Below are 17,242 nucleotides of genomic sequence, written 5' to 3' on the forward strand. Positions count from 1 at the left end.
ACAATGAGAGAAAAAAAAAAGAGTTATACTTAAATTGTACTGTACTTTCTAAACCCATATAAAAATGTATCTACAATTTGTAGATATGTGTACTTTTGATTTAATAAAATAAAATGGAAAAAAAAAAAACTTCATTCTGTGTTTTTATTGGCTTATTAGAATCGGATATCGGATGGCTTTCATGATAAATGGCTCGCCCTTCATTGGCCTGCTTTGAACCCACTGGAATAATCTGCCATGTGTTTCTTTTATAGTCCGGTGTAACTGAACCCCTTTGGACACAAAATGCAAATCTACTGTTGATGGTCATAACTAATGAGCCTTGTCTTGATGGATTGGCCGATGCCGCCTCCTCCTCACTGTGGACCTGCATTCACACCGTGGCTTGCTGCTGTTTTTGCTTTTGTGGCTGCAGGAGCAAAAAAGAAAATCGAATGTGGGCTCTTTACAAACAAATCTATTTACAGTAAGGCTCCTGCTCAAAACTGAGATCTTAGGTATTTTGAGTTCATCCTTTGGTGCTATTCCAAGTAACAAATGTACAATGGCTGCTTCATTTCCTTTATATCCTTATGTGAAAGGTGCTGTGAAGACAAAAATAAGAACATTTTGTAAATGCCTGTGCTCTTTTGTATTGTTTTTGAAGGTAGCTGTGTTTGCTCGTCATCATCATCATCATCACCGTATCCACATGTGGTAAAACGTTACCCTTGCCCCCTTTTTTTCACCTGAGGAAGTCTGGCGCCCTGACGATCATGTGCTGGAAGTCCTCGAGCGACAGACGTCCGTCGTTGTCCAGGTCGGCCTCGTCCATCACCTTCTCGCACACCATCCTCACCTCGTCCTCGGTCAGCTCGTTACGGGTCAGTTTGTTCAGCGTCTTCTCCAAGTCGGACTTGCAGATGAAGTCATCGTTGTTGAAATCTTGCACAGAAAAATAGATGGGAGAGCTCTCGATAATCATTTAATCATTCCGATCAGTCACAACATTATGACACGAGGAGTAAATAACATTGACCATCTTAATACAATGATCTGCTAAGAAACTTTTGGACCTGGCATTCATTCATGTGGATGTTACTTAGACCAGACCAGGCAACCCCACCCCATAGCAAAGACACTCCTTGATGCAGGATGTAGCCTGACACAGGCACACACACAAAAACACTTTAGGAACAACTAAAAATAAAACATTAAAAAGGTGTTGACCTGGCCTCCAAATTCACTAGATCCCAAACTGATCAAGTATCTGTAGGATGATTCACAGAGGCCCCTCCCCTTAAAGGCCCCCACTAATAACATCCTGTTGCCAGACACCACAGGACACCCTCAGAAGGCCCATGTCCATTCTCTGATGAGTCACAAGGGTGACCTACACAATATTAGGATAAGGCATAATGTTATGTCTGATAAGTGTATTAACTTATTGGAAAAAAACAAGAATGTAAATTAAACCAGTGCTTTGGCATAATTCCTGTTCATCTGAGTGCGACTAAGCTGTAACTCAGTGACATCTCCCCTATTACTGAATAATGAAGGAAAAGTCCCCTTGACCCGTGGTCTCGGCCGTATGTGTGTGTGTGTGTGTGTGTGTGTGTGTGTATAACCTCTTCCTCCGTCAGCCTTTTGTTAATTAGAGGCGACACTGGTGCAAAGCCACAGGCTGGGCTCTGACAGTCTCTTTGCCTCTATAATGGGCTGGTTAATGATTTAAAGCATTCCACGCACCATCCGTCATGCTTACAGCGCCATGACCCTTCACCGTGCATGCTCTGTCATCATATTAGTAAATAGTATGTTAACTGACCCCATGACCTCAGGCCCCTATATATATATATACATATATATATATATATATATAAAAAAAGTGTACCTGACATTCTTCAGTCAGCTAAATGGTGTTTACTAAATGATGTTTTCAACAGATTTTGGCCTCATGATACAGATCAGCTGCAGGTCAGAGATTGCATCGATAAAACCTGGTAAATTATAAAATAAGATTACGTACACTCTGTATCTGAGGGGATTTCTCTAATGTGGAATTTGACCTGATTCTAATTCATTTTAAGACTTCCCTATCTTCTCTCTGTACGGTCTCGTATCAGTAAACAAAATGATTATATGTGCACAGCCCATTTAACACATAAAGCATTTCCTTTTCTCTTGCAGTAGAAATGTTCTGCGTAGTTGTTTTTTAACTAGGCTGCTTTAAAAGGATCAAATAAGTGTTCAAACAACTAGTAGACTCATTTCACCTTTATCTTCGTTGTCTGTGGAACAGCGTTGAGGAAGTAAAGTCAGACTCAGCAAAACACACTGAAAACAGGAACTGTCTTTTTTTTTTTTTTTTTAAGAAAACCACCATTTTATTCAGTCTTTATTCATCTTACCGTAAATTTTGAAAGCGTAGTAGGCCTTAAGGTCACGTGGAGCCATCTCACTGAGGACTGAAAACATGTCCAAGAAGTCGTCCAGCGTCATGTTCCCCTCTCCGTCCTCCGAGAAAACCTCTGCGATCCTCTGACGGAACGGGTTGTCCTGGACGGAGAATAACCAGGCCTTATGTGTAAAATATAAACTGACTTGTATCTCGCTTTCTCGTCTGATTTATTTTATTTTTTTTATCTGATGATATTCCAAATAATCCGTCACAATTTGGAATAATGAATGACCCAGAGTTTATGAGCATAGTGCTGCCCGGCTCACTTTCCCTTTCTCGTGCCGGTGAGCAGCGTGTTAGCGCACACACACCTGTTTACCTCACTGTCACTGTGTAAAGAGGCATATAATTGACCCATTTCCAACAAGTGTGCCCTCTGGGACCCACCAGCTTTCTTCCAAGTTTAAAAGAGTCGGGTAACATATAACCTTTCAAAGAATTCTGTCGATTAGTTGGCCATTAATTATGGAGTGGGAACACAGGGAGAGAGCGGGTCTGCTGGGAGCGTGTGGACCAGTGGGTGTACCTTCAGCTCTGGCATGCTCCCAATCAGCTCATATGGTAGCTTCACATCTGGGTGGTTGGTGTAGTCAAGAGGAACGAGCTGTGGGGCCAAATCCCGATAGCGGTAGAACAGTCTGGGGATGGGTTAAGAAAAAAAAAAAAGTTCACTTTCAGTATTTGTCTTCTGTATTATGATGTTTTGTACTTCAGTGCATTGAAGTTCCAAAAGTGGTAGCTTCATTGTCTCAAGGGTGCTAGCCTACATTAGCAGAAACAACGCAATTTAATGCCATATTGTCATAAATAAAATTTACACACCAATCAGGCATATCATTATGACCACCTTCCTAATATTGTGTAGGTCTCCCTTGTGCCTCCAAAACAGTTGTGACTCATCAGAGAATGGACATGGGCCTTCTGAGGGTGTCCTGTGGTGTCTGGCAACAGGGTGTTGTTAGTGGGGGGCCTTTGAGGGGAGGGGTCTCTGTGGATCATCTCACAGATACTTGGATCAGTTTGGGATCTAGTGGCAGCTGCCATCAAGGAGTGTCTTTGCTATGGGGTGGGGGTGCCTGATCTGGTCTAGGTGGGTGCCACATGTCTAAGTAACATCCACATGAATGAATGCCAGGTCCAGAAGTTTTCTAGCAGAACACTGAATTGTCACAAGATGGTCAGTGTTATTTACGTCTCCTGTCAGTGGTTTTAATGTTGTGGCTGATTGGTGTGTATCAGGAAGTACAAACAAAATACCTGTGAGCTCACCTGAGAATTTCTTTTCTTGTAAAATACGTACAGTCCTGCAAATAAAGTCAGATCATGGCAGGAGAGGATCAGTATTACACTAGATTCAAGAAAGTAAAGTTCTAATAGTAAAAGTTGTTTTCGGCAATAAAATGTACGTCAAGGAAAGTTGAGGAGAAGATAATTTTAGTTTCTATAAGAGTTCTGTATATTTTCTTTGAACACCTAGTGTTTTATGTGTAGTAATTATGTGTCAATTTGACAATAATAATATTTCCCTGTAAAAGTAGCATCCAGTAGAGTACACATAAATCAAATCCAGTGAGTAAATGTGCTTATTTGATTAAATTTCAAACATCCTGTCTCTAACTTTAGACCTCAGATTGTCCGATCTGAGGTTCAAACTGTAAAATGTGCAAAGACAGACATTTGCAAATAGCTTTTTTATTATTTGCAGAAGGTCACCAATAAAATAAAATCAACAAACGCCATAAGGCATGCATTGACCTTCGCTCCCCTTGCACCTCATGAGCCTTAATATCCTTTCGCTAATAAACAAGAAAGTAAAGAAGTCTGATTAATCGTGTTGACACATGTTGACAGCTAGTAGTGATAAGAAAAGCAACATTTAACCTGAGCTGTTCTCATTCAGAAAGAAACAGGATTGACACTGACCTGATATGCATCTAGCTGCTGCGCTGTAAAGATGGTCTGTTTATTCCCCATGTCTGAGCGCACAAACGCCCGCTCTCAGCTCCATCACTGCTCCAACATTTTTTTTCTTCTTCTTCTTTTCCGGTGGGTATGTCAGTTATGAAATACTCTCACAAAAGGAGGCCAGAGCCAAAGAGGAGATCAGGTGTCGGGCTGCCACCGGGCCCTTTGGTCCCCACTATAATGGCAGCATTTCATCGTTTTCTCCGCTGTGAATAGCGGCCCCTTTGACAATGAATAAAGGGCTGTCGTTCAGCATCATGCCAAGTGGTATCAACCCCCTTTAGTGCCACTCTATGGCCGACGCCTCGTTCCCTGCTCGGGTTACGCTCTTTAGAGGCAGGGTTTTGTCGTGGGCAAATAGAGTTTTTGATAGGAGACAAGTTTTGTTTCATCTGAGAACTCCATCGTTGGAGTACGGTTTCACCTCCAGTTTAAGGTCAGGTGTTGACATATCTGGCCTTAAACGAAGAAAGAAGCCAGAGTTTCAACCGTGACTTGAGGCTCTGATATAAAGCTTTGTCATTTATCCTTCTATTATAACTTACAATAGAAGATGCACAGTACAGTATCAAATTAACCTCACTCTGTTGCAAGTAGCACAATGGATAAGGAAGACTTAACAAACAGGGTTGCATTATGGATGTTATTCATTAAAATCAATATAATGTTTTATTAGGAGGACTCTACATCTGTGCGTAACAACCTGGGGAACCTAAATATCCCTGGTTATTTGCTCTATATTTGATCATTCAACAAATCAGGGGTGTAACATACCTTGATAGAAGGTACAAAGTAAAGGTAAGGATGTGTTTACAGCAAATTTGGCTGATGCAGGACACACACCCTTCACAAAGCTGAAGTTAAACAGCCACAACAATCTTTCCCAGTCTTTAATAATTCTGTGGTGGTCATGCACAAATATTGTGGGAAACAAGAGTCTTAGAAGACTGGAATTAAAATGTGTTTTAGCAGAAACAACCAATGATGTTTTAGCCTGATGTCTGGCCTGGATACTGTTTCCTCTCCGGGCTTCTTAAAATACTTGCAGCCTGGTTATGAGCAGGACTTGACAAGCTGCATAAATCTTTTTAAGGCGTTCAATTTCCAAAAATCTTAAATATTTTCTCTTTCCAGCTGCTGACTGTAACATTAGTTGTACAATCATTTTATATCAGGCTGTAGGCATAGCTTGTAAAGAGAGGGACTGCTCATAGAGACTACTTTGGTCCCATTAAAGTGTTTCCTTTTCATAATGCCTTATGTCCAGACTTTTTTTTTTGCTTTACATGTGCTTTGCTACCGTTTCCCTCCAGCAGCTTCCAGCTGCTCCCAGTCAGCTCTTTTAATTTTCTCCCGGCCTGGAGGTTTTCTACTCCCGATTTCACGCCCTTACAGAGCGATTTGACTTGGAGCAAATCCTGAAGCGCAGAACTATACTAGCAAGTTAAACATTTGTAGTTTTTTTTGGTAATATATGCAAAGTCAGGTTGTACAAAAACTCGCTGAGCTCAAGGCGATGGGAGGGACAGAAAACTAGCATAAGGTGGTGAGGGGGAACTACAGGGACCTCTGGAGCTCTTTAAACAGTCGGATTATACTTTCAGGAAGACATCGCACTTCAGTACTGTTAGAATAAATTTTCGCTTAGGAAACTGGGTTTAATATTTAAGTGTTTCATTAATAATTCAAACTTGTTCTGTAGACTTGCTTCTGTGGTGTTATTTTATTTATTTTTTTGGCATATTTTCAGTTTTTATTGTACATGCATTTAGAAGAGCATGTTTACAAAATTACAGATTTACATTAAAAGCAAATCAGTTTTATATATCTACCCTTGAAATAGGAACACGTCTTATTAGTTGAGGCAGCTCCAGGTGCAGCTCAACAGTGTCCTCTGGTGGTGAAGTGGAGACTGTGCAGACGAGATCCTACTTTCAAAGTGAATGGATCTAGTCAGTGTCCACGAGTGACAGCATGTGACATTCAAATAAGATTTTAAACTCTGTCTCTTTCCAACTAGTAGATTTGACAGTTGTCACTTGTATTGTCAGTAGTGTGCCATTTATTGCACACACCTTTAAAGAAATTATTTATAATACAGAGAGTTTGCATACAGTGGTGCAAACTCTGTATATTAATTTAATTTAAGTCTGGGTTTCTGTTGCAAATGCATTTAATAAATGAATTAAGACCTAGATCATATAAGGACATGCAAAAAAACCCCAAAACTTAAAGCGTTTCTCATTGTGGCTTTTTTCCACATACCAAATACTTAGATTAGATTAGATTTTTTGTAATAAGTCAAAAGAAAGTTTTGTTTTAGTTTAAGATAGTATTGTACTTAGTGTAGTTTTAGACGTGCAAAGAGTTATACTCATAAAACTGAGAGAAGATGGTACGCACTCTTCAAAAAAATGTCCTAACAGGAGTTGCTCAACTTGCTTAATTCTTGCACTTGCAGGCTTGCTGATTAATGGACACACGCCACAACCTAACACGTCCATTTAGTGACGTCCTTGGAAGAATTCGACACTGAAATCTTTCTTTTAAATAAATTCACAGGTCCGTCTTTTCTCTTTACTGCATTTATTCTGACTTGTCTAATATTTTACAAACAGAAAACATAAAATATACACATTCACATCTTTCACTGGATATCACTTCCGTCGCTGTCATATATTATAATTTATGGATATTTACATATAATACAATGTCGCATGCAGGACATTACCCAGTCGTAGCTGCACATTAGGCTCAGCAGGCTGAATCAAAACCCTTTTTACATGGTATTCTTAGTGAGTTTCTGTGCAGCCCAGCTGGTCGCTGGTTGATGTCAGTGGCAGCCGCAGCTCCCAGCCACCATGTCGTTATACTGTTTCAGCACCACGTTCTCGTCGTCGTCAAAGTACAGCAGGTTGATGGAAAAGAGCTTGTCGGGCACGCAGCAGGGCGTCTCGACGCCTTTGAACAGCTTCAGGGCGTTGATGATGGACTGGACGGTGGCGTGGTTGGTTGGTCTCATGTTCTGGCCCAGGGGGAAGGGGCAGGAGCCTTTGCAGTGATAAGCGTTGTAACCCCTGGGAGATACGATCCAGCCTGACCAGCCGATTTCCTCGAAATCTACATAGAGGGGCAGGCGCTGGCAGGCCATAGATGCACCTTCCTCCTCGCTGTAGTCCAGGGAGCGGGCGCTGCGGGAGGATGGACCTGACATGGGGGCTTGAAGCAGGCTGGAAGTCACTATGGCATCATTTGGATCTGGAGAAAGAAAGAGGAACTTTTCATTAGGACATGCAATTTCAATATATAGTACAGTATGTTCCTTTCACCAAGAAGATATTTAGCAGCACCAGATGTCAGTTTTTTTAGAAGAGAAGAGGAGGTTTGAAAGAAGAAGTCGAGTTTCCTCTGGTCCCCCTGCTTCTCAGTTGTTCTGTAAAACCACAGAACAACCTGCACTTTGTATTCTACTATAACTGAACACAACATGATCAGGCAAGCTGACAAAAAAAATAATCTCACCTGCGTTCTCAAGGCTCGCTGAGTGACGACCATCATCTGTGAAGAGCACCAACATGGGCTGTTTGCTCTGATGGTGGTTGCGCCCAGAAGCGAAGCGGATCAGTTTCAGATCCATCTGGCTTCCTCCCAGGGTCCGAACCACCACGTGGAGTCCCAAGTTGCTGTCTTCGTCCATCATCCAGGAGCGGACCTTTGAGAAGAAGAGGTTGATCGGTCAGTTAAATCCCAGTCTTTTACTCCACACTGCCCAGAGTTTGCTCAAAGTAGGTGATACTTACTGCGTGTGTGATTGTGAACACTTCCCAGCCAGTGGAGTGGACCGGGATGAGTCGAGAAGACAACAGCTTCTTCTCCTGGGTGTTGTTTTTGCTTCTGTCAAGCAGCTGATAAACACTGACCTGGATGAAACACGAAAACATTAACCAACAATAGAAACGTGCATCTGAGTGCGTTTAAATTCAACATGAATCCATCAGCTGTTGATTTTTCTTGGGTTACAAACCTGGCAGAAGTGATGCCTGTTGAATGTCTCGGTTGCCTGAGGCCGCAGCTTGAAAAGATGGAGCTCTGCAGTGAGAATCTTCTCGGTTCTTGCGACTGATGACAAATTGAACCTGAACTCCACCTGTTCACTGCGCACTGCAATGGAAGTGAAATTAAATCATTAGGCACCGGAACAAACCTGATTATATTTTATCTGTTTTAGCCAGTTTCAAACGCAAGCAGCCACGAATCGGATCTTACATTTGTCAAAGAAACTGCGCACGGTATTCCCCTCCAGAAGATACGGGTCCTTGGTCACACCGTCCACATCAGCAACCGTGTTGTACAGATCGAGCATATACTGAGGTGGCTGCTTGTGTCCATGGATAGCAGGGGGGTCCTCCATCCCAAAAACTTCCAAAAGCCTCTTGATGGCAGCTGAACGGACTTCCGCTGACTCATTATCGGCGGTGAAGTGGTTCTCCATGTAGTTGACTGAAGGCCGTGCAGCGGCGTTGCACACCAAAGTGGCAAAGCTGACGATCGCAAACATCAACATCTCGGAGGTGTGGGTAGATTCCTGGTGCATCGGTGTCCTCGAAGCGCACAGCAACTTGGAGTCGGAGTGACTGCTGAGTCCTGGAAGCTCGACTTTTTATATCTAATGCCCCTTTTCACTCTTCAGTGCCGCCAACCTTTGGTAAACAGCAGTAAAGATGCTATTTGGTCGCAAATGTAAATCACCAATCAGCGAATGTAAAGGGAGACTAATGGCGGAGTTAACGAGGTGTGAACCCGATTGTGAATTTTATTCAAGCCCATTGTCTCCGCGTCTGGCAATACGTCTCAAATAAACTTCATTCAGCCTTTGAGTCTCATCTATATTGGATATAGTTATCCATAAAGGACAAAAATGTGAAGTTGTTGAACAGAATAAGGCTGGAGCTGATCACTTGAGGGACGTGCATTCGCAGTGGGAGGTCGACTGCGCCTAAATGAATCCATTAATTTAGAATAATGGGCACACTGTCTTGGGTGGCACCCAATTACTTCGATAAAGAGACGGGTGTCGCTGGCTACACTTCCTGAGATTTACATAACTGCTTATCTAGCTGCAGCTGGATAATCACCAAATTTGCAGTTATAGTTTAAAAAAGGAGCCCTGATCTCCAGCTGAGCTGATCTCTTGTATGTCGTTTATGTGGTTAAATTAAAATCAGACCCAACAGAATCAGTTTGTCTGCACAACCTATTTACTGATAAAACCTAAAGTTAATTTTATGATTTAGATTTACTTGGACGATGATGTTTGAAAACATGACTGTAGGTTTACCCTCTAACATCTCTCCACATATATGTTGAAATATTGATTACATATATCCAGTATAAGCCCTGAATGTAGTAGATGGGTTTGTGATATCATTTAAACTCGCTTATTTATATTTGATTTCTCAAAGCCAGCTCAATTATTTTCTCGGCGACTCAAATTACGCACGGTGCCGTTTGCTCCCTTTGATCTTTACCCACAATTACGCACGGGGAAATAAAAAGTCAGAATGATGCTGAAGACTTTGTTACCTCTCACCGTAATAAACATTTAGGAGATCAAAGTTTTTATGACACCTCGCAGACAAGCCATAAAACTTTTTTCTCGTCAGATGACACAGAAAGCTGGGCCAGTGTTGGTTCACACGTAAATAGAGAAGCTATTAACTACCTACGCGTGTGTTTTTTCAAAGGGGCACTTACAAAGTCGGTTGGCTTTGTGCCCCTTTATAGTGCTTCTTCAAAGTTTCATTTGAAACCCTTTGAAACTTTAGATATGCACGAGTGTGTGGCACACCTCCAGTTAAGATTTATGGTGCAGGTTAAACTGGGTCAATGTGTTGTTAGATAATTGATATTTTGATTCATTCATGGACGTATTAAAGTGTAGAGCACAATTTGCCAGGCATTGTGCTCTTGTTTCAGTTCACACACAAACATTAGACATTTTACTATTTTCTTGGAAAAAACACACTGGAGACCTTTCCAAAATGTCTGCACACTGACCAAAGTTACAATGATGCACTCTCAAGTCTTCACAAATTGTTGTATTAATTTTATTTACAAAATTATCCTTATTCACATATATTACATATAATACAATAATACTTTAGGGGAGGAAATTCTTTAAAAATTCAAGCATTTTGTCATCAGTGTCCTGCAGTCAGCGTGGGCCAAACTTTGAGAGTCCCTGCAAATGTTTGGAAGCTTTTGTCCCAGCAGAGGGCGCAGTGTTTAGCTTTGACAAAGGCAGGAAGAGATGGAGAGGACGGTTACAATCTGGCCATGTTGGTTGAGGAAGCTGTGGCTCTCGTGGCCCTGAGGAACGCAGGACCTGGACTGTCGTTCGGACCACAAGTGGCAGGTTTTCGGATCAGTTGGACTCCTGCAGCATAAAACATAAAACGCGACAGGCTTAAATTTGCATTCTTACCACAACAGATACTCTTTAAGTGTGTTGTGCATCTCCAGAAACACTTATTTTTTTAATGGACAATGTAAAAGAAACAGTTAAACTGACAAGTTTGTGTATCCAGCATATCAGTATGTGACAGGACATTATAGACATTTTACTGTCATAATAAGGGTATCTCCTGTGTAAATGTTGTTTTGTTTTATTTTGTTTCTGTTAAACAGATGTGTGCTTAAATCACTTCTATGCACGTGAGACTAGATTTATTAAAGACAAGAAAAACAAAGCACAGTGAGACTTGCATTAAGGAAATAAATAGACTAAATAGACTTTTCTAGTTGTCTAGTTGTGCAGCATACATGCAAGTGTATAAAAATATGAAGTGAATAAAGTTTATCTAAGTCTAAGTCTAAGATACATTTTGATAATGTTGCATTAACATTGAGTGTCTACCAGAATCTGAGCATAAAGAGAAAGTTTAAAAAAAAAAAAAAAGGGACATTTGGTGTAGGGATGAACCTTAAGGGCCAACATGCTGAGTGCAGAAGGTGTCAGAGCTCGCGGGCAATTGTTATGAGAGGTGCAGAGGAGGTGTGTGCAGCAGCTGTGTTCGTACTGACCTGAGAAGGCATCGGTTTCCTGTAGTGCAGCCTCCCAAACATCTACCCACATCTATTTCCTGTGGAAAATTAGCAACACAGAGAGAGGCAAATCAGCGCACAGCTGGTCACAAATATTGACCCAGTTGAGTCGGGGGGCCAGCTGCTGTTTATCATGTTAACTGCTTTGATTCATCACCTGTGGGGGCCATTTGTGTTTGCACTTCACTTGCACCATTGGTGCTGAGACACGGCAGAAGCCAAAAACTTATTGCTGAGAAATTTAACATTAGTGGTCTGCCATTTATTTATTAGATAAAGTCTTGTGTTAAAATCTCAAATAATGGGTTCCTTCTCTTGGTTATGGTCTTCTCAGAAATTAGAATGTGTTTAAGTCCCTGTTTTCTTCATATATGGCCCACAAACTAGTTTAATTACAGTTTTAATGTTGTTTTCCTACAAAAAATACTGTAAATACACTGTAAATTTGTTTTGACCTGATTAGACTTATTACATTTTGTCATGCCCCTTAGATGGTTATACAAGAAATTCATACTCTGCTTTTGCTACAGTAAAACCTGCCAGTCTGTTTTTTAGCATGAATAAGCATTAAACACATCCTGAAGTCCTTCACGCCTGTTGATGTGTGGTACCAGGCAGTGGATTAGTTTGATTAAGTGCCGTCTTCCACACATGTGCCTCATGAATGAAGATACTTCATTACTGTCTGGCGCTCAGCTAGAGCCTCGTTTCCTCTCAACTCGATGACAAAAGAGTGCGAAACTGGCATCGCAAGTGAACCGCTCCTTTCATAGTGTTAAGAATATGCCGTGCTAATCATAAGACTGAAGAGCTGGGTTTTAAAAAAAAACAACAACATGTGCATAGAGGAAATTAACAGAAGAGCTGTGTTTTGGTAACAGTTCCCAGGCTACACTCACTTTGAGTCTCTCCTCCTTGATGCCGTCTGCGTGGAGGACTGTTTCATAGTAATACTCCACATATGGGATCCTGTAGCAGCTCTCCTTCAGCTCACAAGCCACCACGGTCTGGATCAGATCCACTTTGTTAGGGGTTTCCACCAAGGCTGAGTCAAACTTGGTGGGGACACAGGAGAATCCCTCTGTAAAAGATAAAGGATAAAGGGAAAAAACGGCTCAAATTTAAACCATAAGAAGCAACAGACACAATATCATACTTTTGATACAGTTTCTTTATCCCGCTAGTATTTGAAACATAAACTTATGTGTGTGAATTTAGCTAAGATGTATTTATATAGTCAAATAAAAGGACAGGGACTTTAAATGCCTGACTCCTACTGTGACTTAGGCTGCAGAGAGTGAATTAAAGTCCACTCATGAATGTGCATTAAATAAAAGAGGCCAACTTAAGTTTTACTGTTTCACAAAATCGAAATTTTCCAATGGCCAAGTGTCCGTGCTCATCTATCTAAGCACATTTTTGTTTGCTTTTTTTATTTAGTAGACCTCACACACACACACCTGGGGAGCCTTTGGACCGGGAGCATCCTCCCACGTCGATGACCGTCTCATACGGTGTTTCTGAGTAGTACGTCTTCAGCGCGGGGACGCGGATGCACTGAGTCAGCTTGATCTCGCAGTGGCACTCCTCGATGACCTCCACCTCCCGGGGTCCCTCGAACAGCAGCACCCGGTCCACGCGCATCCCGGTCGGCTCGCACACCTGGTTCGCGCCGCAGGAGGGCAGCTGGTTCAGCGGCTCCGAGCTCTCTGGAGCAGCAGGCCCTCGCGTCCTCGTCTTTTAGTTTCAAGGTAAATTAATAAAAGTCAAAACGTGTCGCTTGTGAGTGCATGGTACAAATTAAGGGTGAATATTTAAAACACGGGGTTAATGAGTAGAGTTTGTTGCACAGTTTTTGCAAAGTAGCTCAACAAATGTTACTGAATTTAAGAATATATATATATATGTATATTGCATCAGTTGATTAAAACTCTACATTGAGGGGACTAAGTTAATGACATTGACAAATTTGTGCAAGAGCAGTCATGAAAGATAATATCAAAGTTATAGCGCGCCCTGGTGGCAGAGCAGAGAACTGTCACAGTCTTCCACTTACTTTTTTGCTCCTGAGGAATTCCAGCATTGAGGAATGTTTGGAGTATTCCTGCTGCCCTGCTTCATGTGATGATCTTGTTGTCCCCCCACAGTGTGACCTGCACATTCCCACGTCCACGCTGACAGGACTCCCAGAGATGTCTGCAGAGAGAGAGAGAGAGAGAGAGAGAGAGAAAGAGAGAGAGTTGGTCTTTTTCCAAAAAATAATAATATTATATATATATATTTTTAAATTCATGTCTTTAACTTTCGATTCGCCCCCAAACGCTTGAGCGGTCGAGTAACAACAAGATGGAGACAGACGTGTCGGTGCAAATGAAACCTCCTGCACACTCTGGGAAAGTGCACGTGGAGGAATGTGTTGCTTTACCTTGTCCAATGTACACAAAGTGACTCTGTCTCTTGCAGCACACCCTCTGTGTGAACAGGTTCCTGTGATCGATGTGTTTGCTCAACATTCCAGTCACTAGAAGCGAAAACAAGAACATGCCAGTGTCGTCAGCGTCTTGAACTAGTTTCATTTCACTGTGTTTGATTCAAGAACTTTCTCTGAAATCACCATTGCACAAATGTGTTTTCTGTTTTCTTTTAATGATTCATTTAAATATATTTATCATTGTAAAAGCTGTAAAAGTTATTTTACAGGGAAAACGTAAATGCATCTTTATATTATGGTCATCTTGAAATATTCATGTTGGGTTTGCGTGGAAAAGCTACAGTGTTTGGTTAAATGGAAAGTAATCTGATCCCACTTCAAGTTCTTCACATCCTTTTTCTACTGCTCATGTTTACCAGTTATATCAGAAGTAATTAATCGGTATATTTGTCAACTGAATAGCTTCTGCTGAACATGTCACAGCTGTAGTAGTGCAGAATAAACACAGGGTACTTACAGGTCAGGTGGAGGACACACAGAAAGAGAAGGAAAGATTGGGGTATATCCATGGCTTTAGTCCAGATGTGCTCCTCAGCTGCCAGATCCCGAGTGCCCTTCTGCTCAGCGATGCCTCGGATATTTATACGGGATCAAGTCAAATGTCACCCCAAAACAAAAAAAACGAGGCCTTAACGTTTTGCCAGTAAAAAAACAAAAAAGTGAGAGCTAATCAAATTTCCATGTTAAATGCCTCGTGGGATGGAGCTCGTACAAGCAGGGGCCACTTCAAAGCAAAACCTCTCCAGCGTCTCTGTTTCTGCTGCGAGGGGACCCAGCGGCTCGAGTGTGGTGACCGGGCCTGAGCTCGCACTAATGAAGTGCTTAAGTAGCCTTGAGCCATTAAAGCGTCGCTCATTCAAAGGCATTAATCATCTTTTATCTCAGGGGGAAGGTGTTTAGCACCTCCGACTTAAAACAAAAACCGGCCCGAACACATAAACAGGATCAGCATGGGGGCCTGGGACGCCACCTTAGAAAGCCCCAGCACCTTTGTGTTTATTCAACATGACACCAAATGGCCAAACCTCACAGAGCTGTCCTTCGAATCGCTGCTTCTCTTTCCCCTTCAGAGAAAGTGGAGAATCTAGCATAAAACACAGTATATTAAGCAAGTTTTAAGACTTGCAAGGGTGTTACATATAAACTTAACTAAGAATGTATTATATTGGTGAAAAGGCCACAGATGCAAGCTTAGTTTGAGCTAAAAGGGGCAACTAAACTACCTTGGTAATGTTCTCTTTTCATTCACTGAGTCCTAAAAAGTTTTAAATCATTAAAATAAATACAAGCTATGTTTTAATCTTGTCATTTTTACTAATTTCCCGCTTCGATCTTAACAAGGTGTCAGCCCTGCTTTGATGTGCTGATGTGATCCCCTCATTTTCACCAGGATCAACGGATCATCGTTCGGGGAGCCGTCAGCACTCAGACACTTTGATTAAGGTGACACCCCTGCAGCAGTTTCAGTTGTCGACTCCTTCCATTCAGTTTCAGCTAATCTCATTATTAATCTCTCATAATCCTGGTAAAACCCACATTCAGTCATAGTGATGACTTGATTTAATTATGGGTACCTTTAAAACGTGTTTAGTCTGTTATTAACATTATTATTATTGAAAGAAGAGGAAGCTTTACTGGGTTATGGGTTTAGCCTTCCTCGTCAGATTTGGAGTTTTCTGCGAGTTCACGTTTCCATTTTGTTTCAGAGCACGTCAAAGACTTTAGATGGCCGATCCCAGGTTCATTCTTGACCTTGCAAACAACAGCTGATTGCCAAACAAATGACCACAATGAAGAGAGAAAGCGCCAGAGCAGCTGCGATGGACCTCGAGGTGAGATTGTTTTGCCAGCTGCCGCCTCCAAGGTCAAGAATCTTTCGAGCCGGTGTGTATATAACAAAAGGTTTGGACATAATTCAAACCATCTTCATTAAAAATACGTTTTAAACGGACCATTCTGGATATTAATTTGAGAAATCCAAACCATAAACCGTCTAATTCTTCATGACTGTGGTGTTGCAGCATGTGCTGTAACTAGAAAAGTTTGCACACAAAAACTTGCATTCAACATCGCTATGGCTCCAGATGAGAGGCCCATTAGGCTTATGATAAATAGCCTTAATCCTTTAACCCATAAATTATATATTTTTGTTCTTTGGCTATTCACAGACCATGCACTTCTCAGAACCTGCAACTGATGTCCTCCTAGCCCAAAATAGACTTTAGAAAATGCTAGTAATTTTACTGTCACTCTTCCCTGTTTCGTTCACCTTTCCACAGAGGACTTCAAAACTGCACGTGCTGAGATGATCGGGTTGTGATTGGATTATAGTGAGTCACTTGCGACATGAGCGAGCAGCTTACAGCATGCATGATGACTACCAGACAATCCCTGGTCCAGTCCAGGCAGACACCAGTGCAGACTGTCTGGCCAAGTGTCTGTCTGGTGTCATGGTCGGTGTCTGGCACACTGCGTTGCCGGGTCGGCCTGGCGCTTCCTCATCCTCTGTTCTCTCTTCCTTTAGCTTTAAAATGAGCTAATTAGAGGGTGAGTTGTTTCATTTGATTTGTTGCAGATTAATGAGAATCAGAATTATTTCTCTAATTACCATTCGTATGCCAACACAAGAAAAATTATCAGATAATAACGTTTAATTTATAATGTGAAAATTTAAGCACTAACAGTTACAACCACAGGAAATCCAATGAAACTGCACCACTTTATATGCAGTTACTATAACCTTGCCCCTGCTCGTTGACCCCTGACAATAACGATTGTGGGTGCATTGTAAAAGTAATCTCATCAGTGTCCTTTACCAGGTGTCATGTTCATGTCTAGGGGTTAAAGAAGACTTTAAAGCCCGTCTATTGTCTGTCTGCATGGGAGGAGTCAAACACTTAGGGATTACAGGGTGTTATGTACAGTGGTAGTTCTGGATTATACAACAGGACAGTTATGCAGTACTGGGAGGGAGCCGGTGACCACGCAGCAGTTGTATCATTAGCAGCGTCCGTGCAGGAAGCTGGAGAGACATCATCTCGCAACCTTTTTCCTGATGCATACAAGGGGTTTTGCATCTATACCTATCGCACACATTTGTTCAGACAAATCTTTTCGTTCGGTTTTTGCTTTGTGGAAATTTGTTTTATTAGTAGTCTACCACCTTTTTAGTTTCAAAGATTTCCAGGAAGACTGGATTCAAAGAAAAGCAAGAGTGTCTTCTGGTGTTTGGGACAGGAATC

The 17,242-nt window shown here is 41.7% G+C and overlaps 3 protein-coding genes across 4 annotated transcripts; all 3 read right to left on the reverse strand.

Annotated features, from left to right (window-relative positions):
- Positions 1 to 139: 139 nt before the first annotated feature.
- On the reverse strand, positions 140 to 4,414 carry LOC311488840 (calcium and integrin-binding family member 3-like; the record flags this gene model as incomplete). 2 transcript variants are annotated; one of them, XM_084545694.1, is made up of 6 exons in its annotated part: positions 140 to 584; positions 729 to 924; positions 2,391 to 2,538; positions 2,967 to 3,078; positions 3,710 to 3,744; positions 4,364 to 4,414. In XM_084545694.1, 6 exons carry the CDS (start codon positions 4,412 to 4,414, stop codon positions 563 to 565), a joined length of 564 nt encoding a protein of 187 aa, XP_084401820.1. In that variant the 3' UTR covers positions 140 to 562. The 2 variants fall into 2 exon arrangements, with proteins under 2 accessions (XP_084401820.1, XP_084401821.1); XM_084545695.1 differs by lacking the exons at positions 2,967 to 3,078; positions 3,710 to 3,744.
- A 2,697-nt stretch (positions 4,415 to 7,111) lies between these two features.
- admp (anti-dorsalizing morphogenic protein) lies at positions 7,112 to 8,999 on the reverse strand (the record flags this gene model as incomplete). The annotated part of the gene is made up of 5 exons (XM_084547226.1): positions 7,112 to 7,663; positions 7,928 to 8,117; positions 8,206 to 8,325; positions 8,430 to 8,566; positions 8,672 to 8,999. 5 exons carry the CDS (start codon positions 8,997 to 8,999, stop codon positions 7,239 to 7,241), a joined length of 1,200 nt encoding a protein of 399 aa, XP_084403352.1. The 3' UTR covers positions 7,112 to 7,238.
- On the reverse strand, positions 8,950 to 13,754 carry pnhd (pinhead). The gene is made up of 5 exons (XM_084545693.1): positions 13,566 to 13,754; positions 12,970 to 13,246; positions 12,409 to 12,590; positions 11,489 to 11,547; positions 8,950 to 10,841 (listed from the first exon to the last, which is right to left on the reverse strand). The coding sequence occupies exons 1-5, from the start codon at positions 13,668 to 13,670 to the stop codon at positions 10,691 to 10,693; spliced, it is 774 nt and encodes a 257-aa protein (XP_084401819.1). The 5' UTR covers positions 13,671 to 13,754; the 3' UTR covers positions 8,950 to 10,690.
- Between the last annotated feature and the right edge of the window lie 3,488 nt (positions 13,755 to 17,242).

This window comes from Chelon labrosus, assembly GCF_963514085.1.
Source record: "Chelon labrosus genome assembly, chromosome: 6".
Classification (NCBI taxonomy): Eukaryota; Metazoa; Chordata; class Actinopteri; order Mugiliformes; family Mugilidae; genus Chelon; species Chelon labrosus.

What these genes read in the sequence shown, in the direction of transcription:
- pnhd (XM_084545693.1), bottom strand. Translation starts at nt 13,670, where the DNA reads ATGTGCAGGTCACACTGTGGGGGGACAACAAGATCATCACATGAAGCA. An exon ending in AATTCCTCAGGAGCAAAAAA is followed by an intron (nt 13,247 to 13,565) that starts GTAAGTGGAAGA and finishes TGAAACTAAAAG; the next exon opens with ACGAGGACGCGAGGGCCTGC. An exon ending in CCGGTCCAAAGGCTCCCCAG is followed by an intron (nt 12,591 to 12,969) that starts GTGTGTGTGTGT and finishes TATCTTTTACAG; the next exon opens with AGGGATTCTCCTGTGTCCCC.